This window comes from Pristiophorus japonicus, chromosome 7 (assembly GCF_044704955.1).
Source record: "Pristiophorus japonicus isolate sPriJap1 chromosome 7, sPriJap1.hap1, whole genome shotgun sequence".
Classification (NCBI taxonomy): Eukaryota; Metazoa; Chordata; class Chondrichthyes; family Pristiophoridae; genus Pristiophorus; species Pristiophorus japonicus.
In genome coordinates, this window is record NC_091983.1 from 129480506 (window position 1) to 129503586 (window position 23081).

Below are 23081 nucleotides of genomic sequence, written 5' to 3' on the forward strand. Positions count from 1 at the left end.
AGTGCCGGGACCTCTGCACATGCACGCTACAGTCGGCACGCAAGTGCGGTAGCTCCAGGCGCCGAACTGTGTGGGAGGGGCCCGAAGCACGCAGCTCCTAGCCCTGGCCCAATGGCCTCACTGGGGCTGCGTGAATAAGGCTCCTCCCACGGCCAGCTCCTGCTCCCCGCCCGACCAGACCCGACCAGACCCGACACTCGCTCCCCCACCTCCCCCCGCCGACCAGACCCGACCCGAAACCCGCTCTCCCCCCGCCCCGACCAGACACCCGCTCCCCCCCCCCTCCACCGACCCGAGACCCGACACCCGCTCCCACCCCCCCCCCGACCAGACACCCGCTCCCCCCGACCCGAGACCCGCTTCCCCCCCCCCCCGACTGACCCGACACGCGCTCCTGTTCCCCGACCCGACGCGCACCCCCCCCCCTTTTTCTCTCTCTCTCTCTCGCTCCCGCTCCCGCTCAGCGGCACATTCGGCTGCAGAATTCTCCCTGGCTGAAGCACTTTCACACAGGTAGGAAGATGGTTTATTTAATCTTTTCTTGGCTTATAAATGTTTATTCAGGTTGGATTTATTTGTAGAATATTTGTAGAAGTATAAATATGGATTTATTGTCGAATTTAATGAGTTCCCCTTCCCCCCCCACCTCGTTCTGGACGCCTAATTTGTAACCTGCGCCTGATTTTTTAATGTGTAGAACAGGTTTTTTCAGTTCTACAAAAATCTTCACTGGCTCCATTCTACTTTAGTTTGGAGTACATTTTCACTGTGGAAACTTTCAAATCAGGCGTCAGTGGCCGGACACGCCCCCTTTTGAAGAAAAAATTCTGTTCTAAACTAGAACTGTTTTACCTGACTAGAACTGCAGAAAAAAAAATGTGGAGAATTGCGATTTCTAAAATAGTCCGTTCTCCACCAGTTGCTGCTAAAAATCAGGCGCGAATCATGTGGAAACTTGGGCCTAGTAAGTGGTATGGTATCACAGGGGGGACTGTAGAATTTCGCAAAGATTCCTTGTACCTTTCCCCTGCAGAGGAGAAGAAGCCCTTTTTGGACTTTTAAAATATGAGTTTAAAGGGCAGACGAGGCCTGCAAGGGATGAAAGGGGATGCATTCATGGAGACCCCCCCCCCCCGCCCAGTGTTTGGACTCATAGGAAAGGAAATTTAATTTGGAACTCGATGAACATTTTGGTATCCTAGGAAAAACTCTGAGGAAGATACCCAAGAGCTTTACAAGTTTAAGATCGCTAAAGGAGCATGTTGGCAGAGACTGCCAGAACAGAGGGTGGGACTTCACAGGAATTAGGTATTGGAGCTAATTTAATTTGTCTGGGAGAATGAGTCAATCGATAACTAACAAGAACTGTGAGGCATAAAAATTCACTCCCTAGGACATAAACACATCAAGAGCTATCAGGCTAATCACCGGAGACCATTATTGGCATGCATGTGCAAATAGACCTATAGAAATCACAGGCCCAGCCAAACGGCCCAAGAGTTTAAATAAACACTGCTTCAACAATGCCAACCGGTGATTTTCCACATTACCACATCATAATCAAATTACTGCTGAACAAGCCCGACAAATTCTGACAAAGAAGAGAGCTCAAAACTAGCGAAGAATGCTGTGTTTAAATGGTTATGTTCGAATTGCAGACGGAAAGTCTCCTTGGACCAGATAGATGCTTAGAAATGCTAATGTTTTGGTTTCCCAAAGCGGGTATAGTACTATGTATTATATACAATCTCCCTGTTGCTATGCAATTATCTATTGTTTTTAAGTTAAGACTTGTACCTTGTTTATGTATTTTATGTATAATGCTAGGTAGGATTTGAAGTTAGCTTAACACAACTGCTTGGGAAGATAATGGAAGGAGGTTTGGAGAAGTTAATGTAAACATATGCTACGTCAGAAAGGAAGTAACACTCTGAAGTGAACAGGTTTCTGGCTTAGGGCTCATGAGATCAAAGAAGGACACGGACAAAAGAGATAAGACACAAATTCCAAAGGAAAATAAGAACATAAGAAATAGGAGCAGGTGTAGGCCCTATGGCCCCTCGAGCCTGCTCCGCCATTCAACCCACACCCCCCCGATCTCCATATCCCTTGATTTCCCTCGACTCCAAAAATCTATCTATATCAGCCTTGAATATATTCAGAGACTCAACATCCACAGTCTTCTGGGGCAGAGAATTCCAAAAATTCATAACCCTCCGAGTGAATAAATTCCTCCTCATCTCAGGCTTAAATGGCCTTCCCCTTATCCTGAGACTATGTCCCCTAGTTCTAGACTCTCCAGCCAGGGGAAACAATCTCTCATCATCTACCCTGTCAATCCCCTTCACAATCTTTATGTTTCAATGAGTTCACCTCTCATTCTTCTAAACTCCAGAGTATAGGCCCATTCGACATAATCTCTCGTCATAAAACACCCCTCATCCCAGGAATCAATCTAGTGAACCTACATTGTACCGCCTCCTAGGCAAGTATACCCTTCCTTAGAAAAGGAGACCAAAACTGTGCACAGTACTCCAGATGTGGTCTCACCAAGGCCCTGTACAATTGTAGCAAGACTTCCTTACTCTTATACTCCAATCCCCTTGCAATAAAGGACAACATATCTTCCTTATTGCTTGCTTTCTGTGTTTCTTGCACAAGGACACCCAAATCTCTCGGAACACCAACATTTAAAAGTTTCTCACCATTTAAAAAATATTCTGTTTTTCTGTTCTTTCTACCAAAGTGAATAACCTCACATTTCCCTACGTTATATTCCATCTGCCACCTTACTGCCCACTCACTTAGTCTATCTATATCCCTTTGCAGACGCTTTGTGTTCTCTTCACAGCTTACTGTCACACCTAGCTTTGTATCGTCAGCAAACTTGGATACATTACACTCAGTTCCTTGATCTAGATCATTAATATAAATTGTAAATAGCTGAGGCCCCAAGCACTGATCCTTGCGGCACCCCACTAGTTACAGCCTGCTAACCTGAAAAAGACCCGTTTATCCCTATTCTCTGTTTTCTGTCCATTAACCAATCCTCTATCCATGCTAATACCTCCAATCCCATGAGCCCTTATCTTGTGTAATAACCTTTTACGTGCCACCTTATCAAATGCCTTTTGGAAACCCAAATATACCACAACCACTGGTTCCCCTTTAGCTACCCTGCTCGTTACATCTTCAAAAAACTCTAATAAATTTGTCAAACACGATTTTCCTTTCATAAAACCATGTTGACTCTGCCTAATCAGGTTATGCCCTGATACCACTTCCATAACAATGGATTCCAGCATTTTCCCGATGGGCAAGTATAAAAAGGATGTGTCTAAAATCATAAGACATCTTTAGGGCGGGCTTTGACACAAGAATCGAGACAAAGAACGTGATATGGCACTGGATAGCAAGTTTTTAGGAAAAGCTCGATAGGTCAATAGGTCCCATCAATAGCACTCCCCCAAAAAAGAATAAAAGTGACCACCCGAAAGCTTGTACTTACAGACACACGAAAGAGTGAGAGCGAGAATTGCTCACGTGTGTCAATCGTCTTTTCGATTGAATCGGTATCAACTGCGTATCACGGTTGTTTGTTTTTGTTGTATAACTAATGTGTTATATTCCGTCATAAACTCTGATTAAACACAATATAACCACCATATTGGTTTGCCCTTGAACCTGATTATTTAAAGTGACGAAACCTGTCCTCATATGCTTCTGAGACATGGACTATATACAGCAGGCACATCAAAGCATTGGAGAAGTACCATCAACGCTGTCTCAGGAAGATCCTGCAAATCCAATGGCAGGATATGCGGACCAACATCAGTGCTCTTGCACAGGCCAACATCCTTAGCATTGAAGCATTGACAACACTCTAACAGCTCCGATGGACGGGCCACATCATCCATATGCCCGATACGAGACTCCCAAAGCAAGCGCTCTCCTTGGAGCTCCGACAAGGCAAAAGAGCCCCAGGTGGACAGAGGAAACGTTTCAAGAACATCCTCAAGGCCTCCTAAAAGTTGTTCAATATCCCCACCAATACCTGGGAATCACTGGTGTAAGATCGCTCAAAATGGAAGAGAATAATCCGTGAGGGCATCGAATACTTCGAGTCTCTTCACCAGGATTAAGCGGAGACCAAACGCATATGGCAGAAGGAGCACATGACAACCCAAGCACTTCAACCAACGTACTTTCAACCACTGTCTGTCCAACCTGCGACAGAGACTATAGCTCCCGCATTGGACTTAAGAGTCATCTGAGAACTAATTTTTAATGTGGAAGCAAGTCATCCTGGACTCCGAGGGACTGTCTATGATGATGATGATATTAGTGGACACCTTCTCAGTGATGCTCGGTTCAGGTTCTGCAAGAACCAGCTCCGGACCTTATCTCTTCCTTGGTACAGGCATGGATGCAAGAACATTGCCAGTCTCAGATGTGAGTGTAGCTGTTCTCAACATCAAGGCACCATTTGACCACTGAGCCTTATCAATATTGAGGTCACTGAGGCGCAAAGAGAAAGTCCTCCAACGGATGGACTCATACCTAGCCGAAGGAAGATTGTTGCGTTTGTCAGAAGCTAATCTTCACAGCTCTCGGATATCACTGCAAGAGTTCCTCAAGGAAGCTTCCTCAGCCCAACCTTCTTCAGCTGTTTCATCAATGATCTTCCCTCCATCATAATGTCAGGGGTGGGGTTGATGATGCCAGTGTTCAGCTCCATTCACAACATCCAGGATTAAGCTGACAAGTGGCAGTTAACATTCATGCCACACAAGTGTGAATTAATTGCAACCTCGAACGAGAGAAAACAGTCATCTCCTGTTGACTGTCAGTACTACTGAGATCCCCACCATCAATATCTTGAGGGTCATCTTTGACCAGAAGCTTACTAGAATAGCCATATTAACATCATTTACCTGGACAGGTGCAGCCTCAACAACACAAGAAATTCAAAATCTTTCAGGACAAAGCAATCTGCTTAATCAGCACTCATGAACTGAACTTAATATCCAGCTCCTCCATCACCAGCTTCTGTGGCTACAGTATCTTGAATCCACAGGATGTATTGCAGCAATGTGTCATGATTACATTGCCAGCACCTCTCTCCCTTGCGACTGCTATCACCAAACTACAGAATGACAGTTATGATATTATTTAAGTGAAACAGTACAATTTAGTTTCATGTAATAATATAAAATAAACCATGCTATTCTGCAACAGTGGGTTATCTTAATTGACTTGATTATTATAATTCCTCTCTACTTCGGTCCTTCAGCCCAGAAAGAACCTTCTCTCCCTGCAGTCTCCCCAAAAAGCGACAAATGTTTAGAATACCTTCTGCATAGGGCAATAGAACCAAAAATATTAGAGACATTTAAAATTTATCAGTACAAGATTTCAGATAACGGAGGATATATTTACACAACATTTTCTGACAAAGATGAATTTGTTATTGGTGTTTCTAAATAAAGATGAAAGTCTTGTTCACATCACATGTTCCAAAGTAATAAAATATGACTGTGATTTTCAAACTTTCGATACTATAAACCATAGTATTGACCTTTCCACAACAGAAAAGGGAATCTTTTTGAGAAGCACTCAAAAGGAAATATACTCCCAAAAGGATTAGACTGCAGGGGATCTGGCCCCAAGAGTCCAAGTAATTGAGAATACAGCTTATTGACAATAAAATTGAAACTTTTTCAGCAGAACGCATTTACATAGGATATGACATTAATGCAGATTTTCAGTTCAGTAGCACGTGTTCAGATTTAACCTTTCCAATCATGTTTTCAAAATACTAATCCACAGCATTATGGATACAGATGTGTATTGTGACTACCAAAACAATTTCTGGAGTGACAAAGTTGAGTTAGTTACTGTGTCTTTTCCAAGTAAACCTTTCAAGGGCATAGCTCACAAAGGCACGTCCACACATTTTACTTGTCTTAACTTCATTATTTAAACTATATTTTCAAGAAATACATCAACTGTTTGTAGACTTACAAGTAGAGTACCACGACTAAACACTAAGCATCAGCCATCCTATTACTGAGCATCAGCATATTCAAAGTTCAATTCTCAGGCTCCGAGTAAGGTACCACAATCAAATTTAAACATGGAATACAAAGATGGTTTGATAACAATTCACTGAATAGTTTTAGCACATACTTGCATTACTGAGGACACTGTGCAAAGCTGTAAAATTTCCCATTACAGGTAGAAATGTTGCATTAGTCCTTCACATTGAAGTGGAGTGCCTACACAAACAAAATTGAATCAGCAATCACATTCACCCATATGCAAAAGCAAAGAGACATTTGTGTAAGGACCACAGAACAAGCTAGGTCACAAATTCTAGTCAAGGTTTTCACATAAACTAATCCTTTAAGTGCCTCTGATACAATAACTCATTTTGGTAGTGTTCAGCATCTTGCACTACTAAATTACCAAATCATTCTAATCCAGGCTGCTCGATGTTGGCCTGAAAATCACATCATATTTCTTCCTGATAACTGCAGTGATGCAAACAGATCAGACAATAACATTCAGTCCTCTGAAAAATCAGTTTGGGTAGTAGTTTTCAATGCAATGTAAACTTCAAGTTAAAAGTATTTTAAGTATAAAAGAAAATAGATTTGGAAGAAGAAAGTTTTTGGGGTAAAATGTTATTAATTATGTTTTATTTAAGATTGCTTCAAAGTATATTTTAGTACAGTTAGAAAGTTACTCTAGATATCAGAGTAGCATTATTACTCTGGTAGTAATAATAATGCTGAAAGAAACGCAACAGATTTCAACTGTAAAGTACCTCAGTAGCCATAAGAATGCTGGGAGCGATATAGAAAGTGCAGTAGGACCACTGCCAATTAAACCAAGTTTGCTCATACAGTCCTTGTAGCAATCCACTTGCACAGGGGATGGTAAAGTGAGGAGGTTGAATTCTGGGAAAAAATGAAAACTTGGGAAAGCACATGATAAATCGAACAAATCCATAACACAAACCTCATCAGATATGGATTTATGTCTGGGATAAGACTAAATTTAGTGATATGCAAAGTAAATATCGAGATCCCTTAGTTTTGGGGCTCTTAGAGTTTTTAATGTATTGCATTTCTCAGGACATTAAGGAGGCAAAATTGCCCCTCATCCCGATTGGGGGTGGTAACCTTCTGGGGCAGTACTTTTATCCCCCAGCCCGGAAGTCCTGCCCCCAACACAGAATTGGGCTGTGGGTCCCTCAAATGAAGCGGAGCGCTGTCTCCACCGCTTGGCTTCCTTGGAGAGGTGCTCCCAGGGCGGCAGTGCAGCGCTGAGGAGGCCAACACTGTTGTGTATGCAGACTATAGATGTTCTCTCTATGTAGACACTGTGTATATACATGCCAGCACCACTAGAGAGTGCAACTGGTGGAGACCGGGGTTTCCTGCCCTGGTAGCAGGGGCTATATAAAAGGCTGCACACCATGCTTGTGCTCACTCTGGAGTTTGGAGTAAAGGACCAAGGTCACTACAGTTTGAGTACAACATGCTGCCTCGTGGAGTCATTCATAAGCACACTACAGACATTATAACTGGCGACGAGAATAAGGACTTTCACGCGATATTATGGCTACCTTTGGCACACTAAAAGACTGCTCAGAGGGTGATGATTGGGATACCTTCACGGAAAGACTCGAGTTATATTTTGTGGCAAACGACCTGGCAGGGGGGACACAATGGTGGAGAAGCGCAAGGCTACACTGCTGACCAGTTGTGGGCCCCAAGGTCTACCGCCTCATAAGGGACTTGCTGGCACCCACGAAGGCCAAGGATAAGACATATAATGAGCTGACTGAACTAATTCGTGACCAACTTAAACCAAAAGAGAGCATCCTCACGGCCAGGTACAGATTCTGCACTTACCGCAGACCCGAGGGCCAGAAGATTGCAAATATGCTGCAACCTCAGGAGACTTGCGGCACCGTGTGATTTTGGCACGCACCTCAACGAAGCATTGCGAGACATCTTCGTTATGGCAATTGGCCACGAGGGCCTTCTTCACAAGCTATTTTCTGCCAACACCACAGTCAACTTGCAGAAGGCCATCAGCATCAGTTAGGCGTTCGTGATCTTGACCTGCAGCACCAAGCAAATCATTTATCCTGTGGACTCAAACCTGGCAAGTACTGTACACAGAATGGTGACTGTCACAGGTAAGACTGTAGAACGTGGCTCTGCCCAGGGCAGAGAGCACAGACCTCATGGTTCCAGAACTCAGAGTCCGCCGAGGAGTCCTAATCGACTAGCACCATGCTGGCGTTGCGGAGGAAACCATAGGGCTCACAAGTGTTAGTTTGCTGAGTACGTATGCAAAGCCTGTAACACGAAGGGCCACCTCCAGCGTATGTGTAAAAGAAATACCACTCACCATCTAGCAGAGGAGTCGGTAGATAACTTTGAATCCAGCAGGAAATATGATGATTTGGCCAGAGAGGCAGCTCAGCCCCAAGAAGATGTGTATAAAGTGTATACCTGCACCACCAATTGTCCTCCAGTGAAGATGGAAGTCGAGATAGACGGTGTTCCAGTCTTCATGGAAGTGGACACGGGAGCAAGCCAGTCAATAATGAGCCAGGATGCCTTTGAGAGGCTATGGAACAAAAAAATGACCTGAGCTGGTTCCAGTACAGGAAAAGTTGCGCACCTACACCAAGGAGCTGATTAGAGTCCTTGGTAGTGCAGCTGCAAGTGTAATCCATAATGGTGTGGTGCACAAGTTACTTCTGTGGATTGTTGCAGGTGATGGCCCAATGATACTCGGAAGAAGGTGGATGGCGAAGACCTCTTCACTCCAGCAATCGATGTACCCTGTGTTCAGAGGCTGAGCAAAACCTCACCTTCGCTTGGGCCAGGCACCAGAGAACAGACCAGCACAGCACCTGAGGCACAGACTGTCCATCATGACTGCGTGGCAATGATCCAACCAGAACTACCTAAAAGTACCTTCCCGGCTCCAGTGGCAGGACTCCTGGGGAGGAAGATCGAATTCACAGGCACTCTTCCAGCTTTTGTGACAGAATCACAGGACAGAAGGATCAAGGCAGTCGACCTCGAGGACAGAGGCAAGATGGCGTTCCTGCTGCAGCGAGGTGCAGAGTGGCGTGGCAGGGTTCTCGTAAAGGAGACCTGCAACCAACTGAACTTAAAGAGACATTGTATGCATGGCAATCAGTGTAACGAACCGATTAAAATGTAAAGAACAAAATGTTGCGAGATGTCGGGAACGGAGTGCTCCAAAAGTAGCAAACGAGCGAATTCGGGAGGGTAAAGATACCCTGCCCCAGGTGTCCCCACAAGTTATAGGCCAGCGACCTCAGGAGGGTAAAGGCACTGATCCTGATACCCTGCCCCAGGTCTATCCCATGCTGCAGGCACCCGATGGCACTATTCGCCACTGACCTGGAAATGAAAACGACACCAATACACACTGTCGGCCGCCGTTGCCCACCACCCGGGTGGAGACGGTGCAGCCCCCAGACCCAGTCACTACCTCGGCCATGTCTGGGAGCGAAAGGTCAGAACTAACGAGTTCCCCAAGTGGGACCTGGAACAGCCAGGTTCCCAACACTGTTAGAGAGCAGGCAGAAGATTCTGCAGCCCTCAGAGGACAGGGAGGCCACACACATCTGTGGCTTTGCCCACCACTAGGCAATAGCAAATCCCTAAATCCTGGCTAAGTGAGCGAACCAAGCCCACCCCACTAGCAGGGGGCACAGCATCGCCATCAGATGACTATAACCCGGCCGGTTGCTCTGGAACTATCGTCTTCGCATACCTGTACTGCTACCTCAGTACTGACCATGACGGAACTAATTATGCAATCTACCCAATCCTGCCGCACGACCATAAAACAAAATGAATGTGGGTCACTGAACCAAGATGTCATGATACAAACCGTATTCTTTGTGTTTGCGCAGTGTCCGATCCTGTATGTAGAGGTAACGGGCCAGCTGCATGATCTCGCTGTGGTGAGGGGAGGTGGGGTGGTGTGGGGGGGGGGTGGAGAATGGATGTATGTATCCATGGACACACACATGGAGCACAGCCAAGGTGCAAGGGTTATTGGTACTTAAGTCTAGGGAAAGCTAAGCCAGAGCACATAGTACAAAGGTAATTGGCACAAAGGACTTGGGGGAAGAGTGATGTTGTGTATGCAGACTATAGATGTACTCTCTGTGCAAATACTGCATAGTTGCATAAGATGGTGACTTGTTACCTGATGTACTATAAGATTTACACTGTGTATATACTATGCTGGCACCACTAGAGGGTGCAACTGGTGGAGACCAGGGTTTCCTGCCCTGGTGGCAGAGGCTGTATAAAAGGCTGCACACTATGCTTGTGCTCACTCTGGCGTTTAGAGTCAAGGATTATGGTCACTACAGTTTGATTACAACACACTGCCTTGTGGAGTCATTAATAAGCACACTACAGACATCATAACCACTACAACACTCCTCCCCTTCCATTAAAGCAGGGCTGCTCCGCACTATGCAGGCCCTTCGGTGGACAGCTATTGGGCCACCAAAGACTCAATCAGCTGGGCCAGCAGCCCGGCACCCAAAACAGAGTGCCGGGCTGCATGATGGCAGCCCGTTCGATGCGAAGGCCACCATTGTCAGGCCAACACAAGAGTTAGCCGACAAATTAAAATGGCGGGATTGACGCTAACAAGAAATTAGGGATGAGTGCAATAAAGGTACAGCAGTTATCATGGGCGACTTTAATATTGATTGGGCAAGCCAAACTGGTAGCAATGCGGTGGAGGAGGATTTCCTGGTGTGTATGAGGGATGGTTTTCCAGATCAATATGTCGAGGAACCAACTAGAGGGCTGGCTATCCTAGACTGGGTGATGTGGAATGAGAAAGGACTAATTAGCAATCTTGTTGTGCGAGGCCCCTTGGGGAAGAGTGACCATAATATGGTCGAATTCTTTATTAAGATGGAGTGTGACACAGTTAATTCAGAGACTAGGGTCCTGAACTTAAGGAAAGGTAACTTTGATGATATGAGACGTGAAATGGCTAAAATAGACTGGCAAATGATACTTAAAGGGTTGACGGTGGACAGGCAATGGCAAACATTTAAAGATCACATGGATGAACTTCAACAATTGTACATCCGTGTCTGGAGTAAACATAAAACAGGGAAAGTGGCTCAACCGTGGCGAACAAGGGACATTAGGGATAGTGTTAAATCCAAGGAAGAGGCATATAAGTCGGCCAGAAAAAGCAGCAAACCTGAGGACGAGGAGAAATTTAGAATTCAGCAGAGGAGAGCAAAGGGTTTAATTAGGAGGGGGAAAATAGAGTATGAGAGGAAGCTTGCTGGGAACATAAAAACTGCCTGCAAAAGCTTCTATAGATATGTGAAGTGAAAAAGATTAGTGAAGACAAACGTAGGTCCCTTGCAATCAGATTCAGGTGAATTTATAATGGGGAAACAAAGAAATGGCGGACCAGTTGAACAAATACTTTGAGTCTTCCTTCGTGATGACAGAACCAAATAACCTTCCGGAAATACTAGGGGACCGAGGGTCGAGTGGGAAGGGGGAACTGAAGGAAATCCTTATTAGGCAGGAAATTGTGTTAGGGAAATTGATGGGATTGAAGGTCGATAAATCCCCGGGGCCTGATAGTCTGCATCCCAGAGTACTTAAGAAAGTAGCCCTAGAAATAGTGGATGCATTGGTGATCATTTTCCAACAGTCTATTGACTCTGGATCAGCTCCTATGGACTGGAGGATAGCTAATGTAATACCACTTTTTAAGAAAGGAGGGAGAGAGAAAAGGGGGAATTATAGACTGGTTAGCCTGACATCAGTAGTGGGAAAAATGTTGGAATCAATTATTAAAGATGAAATAGCAGCGCATTTGGAAAGCAGTGACCAGATCAGTCCAAGTCAGCATGGATTTATGAAAGGGAAATCATGCTTGACAAATCTTCTGGAACTTTTTGAGGATGTAACTAGTAGAGTGGACAAGGGAGAACTAGTGGAAGTGGTGTATTTGGACTTTCAAAAGGCTTTTGACAAGGTCCCACACAAGAGATTGGTGTGCAAAATTAAAGCACATGGTATTGGAGGTAATGTACTGACGTGGATAGAGAACTGCTTGGCAGACAGGAAGCAGAGAGTCGGGATAAACGGGTCTTTTTCAGAATGGCAGGCAGTGACTAGTGAAGTGCCACAGGGCTCAGTGCTGGGACCCCAGCTATTTACAATATACATTAATGATTTAATGAAGGAATTGAGTGTAATATCTCCAAGTTTGCAGATGACACTAAGCTGGGTGGTGGGGTGAGCTATGAGGATGACGCTAAGAGGCTGCAGGGTGACTTGGTTAGTTAAGTGGGTAAATGCATGGCAGATGCAGTATAATGTGGATAAATGTGAGGTTATCCACTTTGGTGGAAAAAACACGAAGGCAGAATATTATCTGAATGGTGGCAGATTAGGAAAAGGGGAGGTGCAACGAAACCTGGGTGTCATGCTACATCAGTCATTGAAAGTTGGCATGCAGGTACAGAAGGCTGTGAAGGCGGCAAATGGTATTTTGGCCTTCATAGCTAGGGGATTTGAGTATAGGAGCAGGGAGGTCTTACTGCAGTTATACAGGGCCTTAAGTGAGGCCTCACCTGGAATATTGTGTTCAGTTTTGGTCTCCGAATCTGAGGAAGGACGTTCTTGCTATTGAGGGAGCGCACCGAAGGTTCACCAGACTGATTCCCGGGATGGCAGGACTGACATATGAGGAAAGACTGAATCAACTGGGCCTTTATACACTGGAGTTTAGAAAGATGAGAGGGGATCTTATAGAAACATATAAAATTCTGATGGGACTGGACAGGTTAGATGCAGGAAGAATGTTCCCGATGTTGGGGAAGTCCAGAACCAGGGGACACAGTCTAATTATTAGGGGTAAGCCATTTAGGACTGTGATGAGAAGAAACTTCTTCACTCAGAGAGTTGTTAACCTGTGGAATTCCCTGCCGCAGAGAGTTGTTGATGCCAGTTCATTGGATATATTCAAGAGGGAGTTAAATATGGCCCTTATGGCCAAAGGGATCAAGGGGTATGGAGAGAAAGCAGGAAAGCGGTACTGAGGTGAATGATCAGCCATGATGTTATTGAATGGTGGTGCAGGCTCGAAGGGCCGAATGGCCTACTCCTGCACCTATTTTCTATGTTTCAATGATAAAGCCTTCAGTTTAAGGGGCGACCCACGAAACTGGCACTTGCGACCCGCAGGACGCAATGGGGTCGGTGCGAGGTGGTGAGGGGTCGGAGTGCACGGCATCGCTGGTTGTGCGCCGGCTCGGGGTGCTAATTGCGGGGTGAGGTACTGCTGGGACAGCGCCCCCCCCCCCCACCCCCCCAAACCTCCTGGACAATTTCTCCGGAGGCGCCCCAATCCTCGGGCGAAAACACCATTGGACTCCATTGGTGCCCCACAGAGGTGCTTACGAGGCTTTTAAAGGGGGTAATTTCAGCCTCAGTTTGGGCTGGAGTCCACAAAGGAGTGGACAGAACTACTGCCAATTAATCCAAGTTTGCTCATTTAAGAATGGTGAGCGTGAGTGTCCTGGGAATTATAGACCAGTTAGTCTAATATCTGTTGTCGGGAAATTACTTTGTCTATAATTAAGGCTAGAGTAACAGAACACCGTGAAAAATTTTCAGCTGACGAGAGTGAGACAACATGGATTTGTAAAGAGGTCATGCCTAATGAACCTGATTAGTTAACTCTTCAAAAAATCCAAAGTAGTGGAAATGGGAATGTCTATGGATGTTACAGAAACATAGAAACATACAAAATAGGTGCAGGAGTAGGCCATTCGGCCCTTCGAGCCTGCACCACCATTCAATAAGATCATGGCTGATCATTCCCTCAGTACCCCTTTCCTGCTTTCTCTCCATACCCCTTGATCCCCTTAGCTGTAAGGGCCATATCTAACTCCCTCTTGAATATATCCAATGAACTGGAATCAACAACTCTCTGCGACAGGGAATTCCACAGGTTAACAACTCTGAGTGAAGAAGTTTCTCCTCATCTCAGTCCGAAATGGCCTACCCCTTATCCTAAGAGTGTGTCCCCTGGTTCTGGACTTCCCCAACATCGGGAACAATCTAACCTGTCCCGTCCCATCAGAATCTTATATGTTTCTATGAGATTCCCCCCTCATCCTTCGAAACTCCAATGTTTAAAGGCCCAGTTGATCCAGTTTCTCATCATATGTCAGTCCTGCCATTCCTGGAATCAATCTGGGGAACCTTCGCTGCACTCCCTCAATAGCAAGAATATCCTTCCTCAGATTAGGAGACCAAAACTGGACACAATGTTCAAGGTGAGGCCTCACCAAGGCCCTGTACAACTGCAGTAAGACCTCCCTGCTCCTATACTCAAATCCCCTAGCTATGAAGGCCAACATACCATTTGCCTTCTTCACCGCCTGCTGTACCTGTATGCCAACTTTCAATGACTGATGAACCATGACACCAAGGTCTCGTTTTCCTTATCTGCCGCCATTCAGATAATATACGGTCTTCGTGTTTTTGCCCACAAAGTGGATAACCTCACATTTATCCACATTAAACTGCATCTGCCATGCATTTGCCCACTCACCTAACCTGTCCAAGTCACCATGCAGCCTCCTAGCGTCCCACTCACAGCTCACACGTCCAGCCAGTTTAGTGTCATCTGCAAACTTGGAGATATTACACTCAATTCCTTCATCTAAATCATTTATTTATATTGTAAAGAGCTGGGGTCCCAGCACTGAGCCCTGCGGCACTCCACTAGTCACTGCCTGCCATTCTGAAAAGGACCAGTTTATCCCGACTCTCTGCTTCCTATCTGCCAACCAGTTCTCTATCCACGTCAGTATATTACCCCCAATACTATGTGCTTTAATTTTGCACACCAATCTCTTGTGTGGGACCTTGTCAAAAGCCTTTTGAAAGTCCAAATACACCACATCCACTGGTTCTCCCTCATCCACTCTACTAGTTACATCCTCAAAAGATTCTAGAAGATTTGTCAAACATGATTTCCCTTTCATAAATCCATGTTGACTTGGACTGATCCTGTCACTGCTTTCCAAATGCGCTGCTATTTCATCCTTGATAATTGATTCCAACATTTTCCCCACTACTGATGTCAGGCTAACCGGTCTATAATTACCCGTTTTCTCTCTCCCTCCCTTTTTAAAAAGTGGTGTTACATGAGCTACCCTCCAGTCCAGAGGAACTGATCCAGAGTTGATTGATTGTTGGAAAATGATCGCTAATGCAGCCACTATTTGTAGGACCACTTCCTTAAGTACTCTGGGATGCAGACGATCAGGCCCCAGGGATTTATCAGCCTTCAATCCCATCAATTTCCCTAACACATTTTCCCGCCTAATAAGGATATCCTTCAGTTCCTCCTTCTCACTCGACCCTCGGTCCCCTAGTAATTCTGGAAGGTTATTTGTGTCTTCCTTCGTGAAGACAGAACCAAAATATTTGTTCAATTGGTCTGCCATTTCTTTGTTCCCCATTATAAATTCACCTGAATCCAACTGCAAGGGACCTACGTTTGTCTTCACTAATCTTTTTCTCTTCACATATCTATAGAAACTTTTGCAGTCAGTTTTTATGTTCCCGGCAAGCTTCTTCTCGTACTCTATTTTCCCCCTCTTAATTAAACCCTTTGTCCACCTCTGCTGAATTCTAAATTTCTCCCAGTCCTCGGGTTTGTTGCTTTTTCTGGCCAATTTATATGCCTCTTCCTTGGATTTAATACTATCCTTAATTTCCCTTGTTAGCCATGGTTGAACCACCATCCCGTTTTATTTTTACTCCAGACAGGGATGTACAATTGCTGAAGTTCATCTATGTGATCTTTAAATGTTTGCCATCGCCTATCCACCGTCCACCCTTTAAGTATCATTTGCCAGTCTATTCTAGCCAATTGACGCTTCAAACCTTAAGTTACCTTTCCTTAAGTTCAGGACCCTAGTTTCTGAATTAACTGTGTCACTCTCCATCTTAATAAAGAATTCTACCATGTTATGGGCACTCTTCCCCAAGGGGCCTCGCACAACAAGATTGCTAATTAGTCCTTTCTCATTACAGATCACCCAGTCTAGGATGGCCAGCTCCCTAGTTGGTTCCTCGACATATTGGTCTAGAAAACCATCCCCAATACACTCCAGGAAATCCTCCTCCACCGCATTGCTACCAGTTTGGTTAGCCCAATCAATATGTAGATTAAAATCTCCCATGATAACTGCTGTACCTTTATTGCATGCATCCCTAATTTCTTGTTTGATGCTGTCCTCAACTTTACTACTACTGTTTGGTGGTCTGTACACAACTCCCACTAGCATTTTGGTATTCCGTAGCTCCACCCATACCGATTCCACATCATCCAAGCCAATGTCATACTGATTCCACATCATCCAAGCCAATGTCCTTTCTTACTATTGCATTAATTTCCTCTTTAACCAGCAATGCCACCCCACCTCCTTTTCCTTTCTGTCTATCCTTCCTAAATGTTGAATACCCCTGGATGTTGAGTTCCCAGCCTTGGTAACCCTGGAGCCATGTCTCCGTGATGCCAATTACATCATACCCGTTAACTGCTATCTGTGCAGTTAATTCGTAAACCTTATTCCGAATACTCCTCACATTGAGGCATAGAGCCTTCACGCTTGTCTTTCTAACACTCTTTGCCCCTTTAGAATTTTGGTGTAATGTGGCCCTATTTGCCGTAGGTTTCTCTGCCCTCCACTTTTACTTTTCTTCTTTCTATCTTTTGCTTCTGCCCCCATTCTACTTCCCTCTGTCTCCCTGCATAGGTTCCCATACCCCTGCTATATTAGTTTAACTGCTCCCCAACAGCACGAGCAAACACTCCCCCTCGGACATTGGTTCCGGTCCTGCCCAGGTGCAGACCGTTCGGTTTGTACTGATCCCACCTCCCCCAGAACCGGTTCCAATGTCCCAGGAATTATGAATCCCTCCCTTGTGCACCATTCCTCAAGCCACGTATTCATCTGAGCTATCCTGCGATTCCTACTCTGACTAGCACGTGGCACTGGTAGCAATCCTGAGATTACTACTTTTGAGATCCTACTTTTTAAATTTAGCTCCTAGCTCCCTAAATTCATCTTGTAGGACCTCATCCCATTTTTTACCTCTATCGTTGGTACCTATATGCACCACAGCAACTGGCTTTTCACCCTCCCTTTTCAGAATGCTCTGCACCCGCTCCGAGACATCCTTGACCCTTGCACCAGGGAGGCTACATACCATCCTAGAGTCTCGGATGCGGCCGCAGAAACGTCTATCTAGTCCCCTTACAATTGAATCCCCTATCACTATAGCTCTCCCACTCTTTTTCCTGCCCTCCTGTGCAGCAGAGCCAATCACGGTGCCATGAACTTGGCTGCTCCTGCCCTCCCCTGATGAGTCATCCCCTTCAACAGTACCCAAAGCGGTGTATCTGTTTTCCAGGGGGATGACCACAGGGGACCCCTGCACTACCTTCCTTGCACTGCTCTTCCTGTTGATCATCCATTCCCTATCTGGCTGTGTACCCTTTACCTGCGGTAAGACCTATTTATATGGACTTCCAGAAAACATTTGATAAAGTCCCTCATAAGAGACTGTTAACTAAAGTTGAAGCTCATGAAATTGAAGGCAAATTATTGACCTGGTTAAGAAATTGGCTGAGCGGCAGGAGACAAAGTAAGGATAATGGGTAGGTATTTAAATGAGCAGGATGCAGCTATTGGTGTCCCGCAGAGTTCTGAATTGGGGGCTCAACTATTCACCGTATTTATTAACTTAGATGATAGCATAGAAAGTCATATATCTAAATTTGCCAATGACACAAAGATAGGCAATGTAGATGAAAGCAAAAATTACAAAGAGGTATTAATAGATTAAGTGAATGGGCAAAATTGTGGCAAATGGATTTCAATGTAGGCAAGTATGTACTTCATCCATAATAATAAAAACAGAAAATGCTGGAAATCTCAGCGGGTCAGGCAGCATCTGTAGAAAGAGAAACAGAGTTTAAGCTTCATGTCGATGACCCTTCATCATCGACCGACTGACCCGAAACGTTAACTGTTTCTCACTCCACACACGCTGCCTGACCCACTGAGCTTTCCAGCATTCTCTGTTTTTATTTCAGATTCCAGCATCCGCAGTATTTTGCTTTTGTATTAGTGTATTTCATCTATTTTGGAACTAAAAAGAATAGATCAGAGTACTTTCTAAATAGTGAGAAGCTGGAAACAGTTGGGGCCAAAGAGACTTAAGGATTCATGTACATAGATCATAAAATGTCATGTACAGGTACAGGAAATAATTAAAAAGGCTAATGCAATGCTGGGCTTTATATGTAGAGGACTAGAATACAAGGGGGTAGAAGTTATGCTATAGTTATACAAAGCTGGAGACCACTTCTGGAGTACAGTGAGCAGTTCTGGGCACCACACCTTTGGAAGGATATATTGTTCTTTGGGGATGGGGACCGGGTGGAGGAAGAGAGTGGGGATGCAGTGTAGATTTACCAGAATGATATTTGGATTAAGGGTTAAATCACAAGGAAAAATTACATAAACTAGGGTTGTATTCCCTGGAATTTAGAAGGTTAAGGGGTGATTTGATACAAAGAAGTATCACTTTGTGAGTACCTTCACCACAAGGACTGCAGCGATTCAAGAAGGCAGCTCACCACCACCTTCTCAAGGGCAATTAGAGCACTAAATGCTGGCCAGCAACACCCACATCCCATGAATGAATTCAAAAAATAGTGCATGTGGCTAACATAGTGTTGCCATAGCCATACCTGTGGCTAGACAGCAATTTCTGCTAGGCAACACTGTTAAAGAATAAAGTCCAGCACTATCCTCTTGGGTCAACTAGAGATGGGCAATGTGTGGCCTTACCAGCATCGTCCACATCCTGAAAACAAAAATTAAAATAAGTTACATTTGTCTTGCAGCAGAAAGTATTAAAGCAAAGCTACAAACTTTCTGCTTTAATATCTTCTATGAGCCAAATTTTAAAGAAAAAAAGTTATGAAATGGTATTTAACATTTGTAGTACAAATAGTCATTACTGGATGTTCAGTACAGACTTTATCACTAATGCTAGGGAAGTATACAATTCACTTAGAGTCTGCAGCACTTACGAGTTGTTAAGTTCCCCTTGTGTGTGGGCTACATTCCAGACTCATCACAAAAACAGTGAGCATTCTGTTTCATTAAAATTACATCGAAATTACAACATGAAAATAGGCCATTCAACCAAGCCAGTCTATGTTGGTGTTTAACCTCTCTGAGCTGTAGTCCTAATCCTTTATGCCAGTTCTGTTCCCATATCCCTTTATTCCCTGAAAAGCCTGATCAGAAAAGCGTACAAACCATGTGCAATAAAGGCTTATATTCCACAAACAATGGAACTATTTTACCTTATTGTATTACCATTCAGTTCTTCCAACAGTAAGTTGCACTATATTATATTTTTAGGTGGTTATAGAACCATTTTCCCTTTTGATGGTTACACACCAATCCCAATCAATTAACTTTATCCCCTACAATCTGAAAGTGGTACCTATGCAATCAAACAACAACAACTTGCTTTATATAGCACTAAAAGCAAAACACCCCAAGGTACGTCACAGGAGCATAATCAAACAAAATTTAACGCTGAACCACTGAAATTGATATTGGGACAGACAAGTTGTAGGCTTTAAGGAGCGTGATAAAAGGAGACGAGAGAGGCAGAGAGGTTTAGGGAGGGCTTCGAGCCGAGGCAGCTACCAATGATGGAGTGGTGAAAATGCAGGAAGAACAAGAGGCCAGAATTGGCTTTTGTAGTTCATATCAAATTCGGTTTGCTAATGCTCCAGGAAGCACCTTGGGATGTTTTACTATGTTAAATACGCTTTATATAAATCAAAATTGTTGTTGTTGGTTGTAGGGATGTAGGAAGTTAGAAATAGATAATTTTAATAGTTGCTGATAATATTGATATTATCAATAGTTTCGTCAAAAAAAAAGAATAAATAACATTCGGCATGAATTTCATCAGTTAAGGTGAGGCACAATAATTAAAGGAGACCAGGTTCCTATTCTTATGTTCACGTTATCCTGGAGATCTTGTGTCAGAGAAGTGCAACATTTAACAGTACTTTGTTAACACGTATATATAATTCTACCCATACAGCAGCAGTATTTTCTGTCACTTAAAAAAACATTACACTAGTACTGCACTATTCCAGTTAGCTTTTTTCAAACAAACATTACTTAAAAATAAAACAACCAATTGCACCACCTTTTAATTTTGAATGATTAAAACATGTGGACTAATCAGTTATCTCTTTTTAATGGTTAGAAATTTTGCTGACAATCAGCACTGGCAAACACCATGTTTGAGCACAAATGCACAAAGCTCTACCATTTCCTCTCTTGACAGTGTGTGCAAGCAGAATAATAAAGGTCATCCATTCATAATTAAAGTCAAAGTTGTACTGGATGTACATTGGATGCCATGTTTATTCTGCAGTACACCCATACAAAGTATTTAATAAAGCAAACTTCAAAAGAGGGACCAATCGTAAAAAGCTGTTCAAGAGACTTCTAAACCTGATGTATTGAAATATCAAATCGTGAAGAAATTCATCGCTACTAAAAAGTCAATGGCCCGCAATTTGCGGTCAGTGTCGAATGAAATGCGTTCGCCACTGGCCTCGAAGTAAGCTTCACACAACTATCTTGCGATCTGTGGCGAGAAGTTCGGCTTTTCCGACATGCAGTTGAAATCAGCATAGTTTATCGGGACTCCCATAGTGGGAAACAAGAAGCTGCCTCATCATCATCATAGGCAGTCCTTCGGAATCGAGGAAGACTTGCTACCACTCTAAAAATGAGTCTTTAGGTAGCTGAACAGTCCAATATGAGAGCCACAGTCCCTGTCACAGGTGGGACAGGTTTGTCGCACGCTCTTTCCGCTGCCTGAGCTTGATTTCTGCGTGCCCTTGGCAATGAGACTAGAGGTGCTCAGCGCCCTCCCGGATGCACTTCCTCCACTTAGGGAGGTCTTTGGCCAGGGACTCCCAGGAGATGTTGCACTTTATCAGGGAGGCTTTGAAGATGTCCTTAGAACGTTTCTTCTGCCCACCTTTAGCTCATTTGCCATGAAGGAGTTCCGAGTAGAGCGCTTACTTTGGGAGTCTTGTTTCTGGCATGCGGACAATGTGGCCTGCCCAGCGGAGCTGATCAAGTGTGGTCAGTGCTTCAATGTTGGGGATGATGGCCTGGTCGAGGACGCTAACATTGGTGCATCTGTCCTTCCAGGGGATTTTCAGGATCTTGCGGAGATATCGTTGGTGGTATTTCTCCAGTGACTTGAGATGTCTACTGTACATGGTCCATGTCTCTGAGCCATAGAGGAGAGCGGGTATTACAACAGCCCTTTAGACCATGAGTTTGGTGGCAGAACAAGCTGTCTACGCAGCTAATCACAATGCAGAATTCTCACAGAGGGCTAACCAAGAAGTAAGCACCTTTGATTCTAATTTTTTTTAATGTTCGAGAGTAAACCAAAGATTGGGGCTCTCACATTGGGAAAAGGTAAACCTGAAATAAAGATAAACTTTTTTGCGGGGGGGGGCGGGAAGAAGAGAGAGAGAGAAGGCACAGCGCAGCCTGTGTCGGAGCAGTGAATCACTGACCGCAACTTCGGGATTTCACAAGTTACCGTCAGTTTCAAAGGGATAACCAGGGCGAATGCTGTTCGTTCGCTGTTATTCCTCACCGCAAATTCCGGGCCAATAATGAGAGGTTGCCCTAACATGTCAATGTTGAAAGAAATTAACACAAACACGCGAGAAATTAACCGCTTCAAAACTAACAAGCTGGAAGTCAGAAAATAAAGTTACAACCTATTTGAAAAGTAACCTCCTTGTTTGTGAAGTGGGGAGAATCAGACTTTTGCCTATCCCATACCTGTAACGCTGATCTTGCTGGAGCAAAGCAACCATTCTCTAGGAAGTAAAATCAGGGAGTGGGGGATGGAAGAGCACATGCAAAGGAATTAATGGACACATTTGGCCTTTTCCAACGAAATGTTTGGATTCTAAGTATCGGGGAGAAGACGTCAGACATCACAGGATTTTGACAAAGCACTCATTCCATGTCTGCTCAAACCCAGACGCTTTACATGGATTCCCCAAGCCCACGCTTTCTGCCGAGTTTATAACCCGACGGATTCTCCTTTAAATGAAGTTTCAACTCAACTTTCACTCACCCTGTCCGCGCGACCCGGCGACTTGCGCCGAAGAAGAAAACGCCACCAAGAGGGTCACAGCCCTTACAGCCCAGAGGCACGGCCACATAACGTTCGTCCAGGGGGAGCGAACAGAAAAGACGACGGAACGGGACTGCCCGTAAGGTACTCTGGCAGCTTTGCGCCCCGCGCTGGGAGAACCAGCGCAGCCAATGCGGTGGGGCAGGAGAATGAGTGTGGGCCAGCCTCCGCCTCCGCCATACAGCCAGCTCCACCGGCGCTGCCGCACCAAGCCAGCCTTGTACACACCACACGGACACTGGTCAGGGGACTAGATACGGGAAATAATATTAATGTCATTTATTCAGTTTCCTCTCTTTTTATGATTTGTTTTTTTTAGTTGTGTCCCTTTTAAAAAGGGGGCAATTTGTTTGTTTGTTTGACTGGGACAACCCAGTGTCTCCTTAATCGAGTAGAAAACAGACCTTTGGGCCCATCAGTTCTGCACCAGTACTTGATCCCACCTGTGATTCTCGTATTGGACTGTTGAGCCACCCTTTTTTTTGGAGTGGAAGCAAGTCTTCCTCGATTCCAAGGGACTGCCTATGATGATGATCTGCACCAGTGTTCTTCTCCAGTCTAATCCCATTATCCTGCTTCCTCTTAAAATGTTTAATATTCATACTGCTAAGCTATTATCTAATTTCCTTTTAAAAGAATATGTAGACTCTG

General features: G+C 44.6%; 1 protein-coding gene across 1 annotated transcript in view; it reads right to left on the reverse strand.

Moving 5' to 3' along the window:
* dcbld1 (discoidin, CUB and LCCL domain containing 1) overlaps positions 1-22104 on the reverse strand; it is a 172886-nt gene extending 150782 nt beyond the window's left edge. The window contains exons 1-3 of the mRNA XM_070884221.1: positions 22070-22104; positions 21822-21978; positions 18907-18979 (exon numbers count right to left, since the gene is read on the reverse strand). Of these exons, the coding sequence (XP_070740322.1) occupies positions 18907-18979; positions 21822-21978; positions 22070-22104 (265 nt within the window). The remainder of the gene's footprint in view (positions 1-18906; positions 18980-21821; positions 21979-22069) is intronic.
* Positions 22105-23081: the final 977 nt, after the last annotated feature.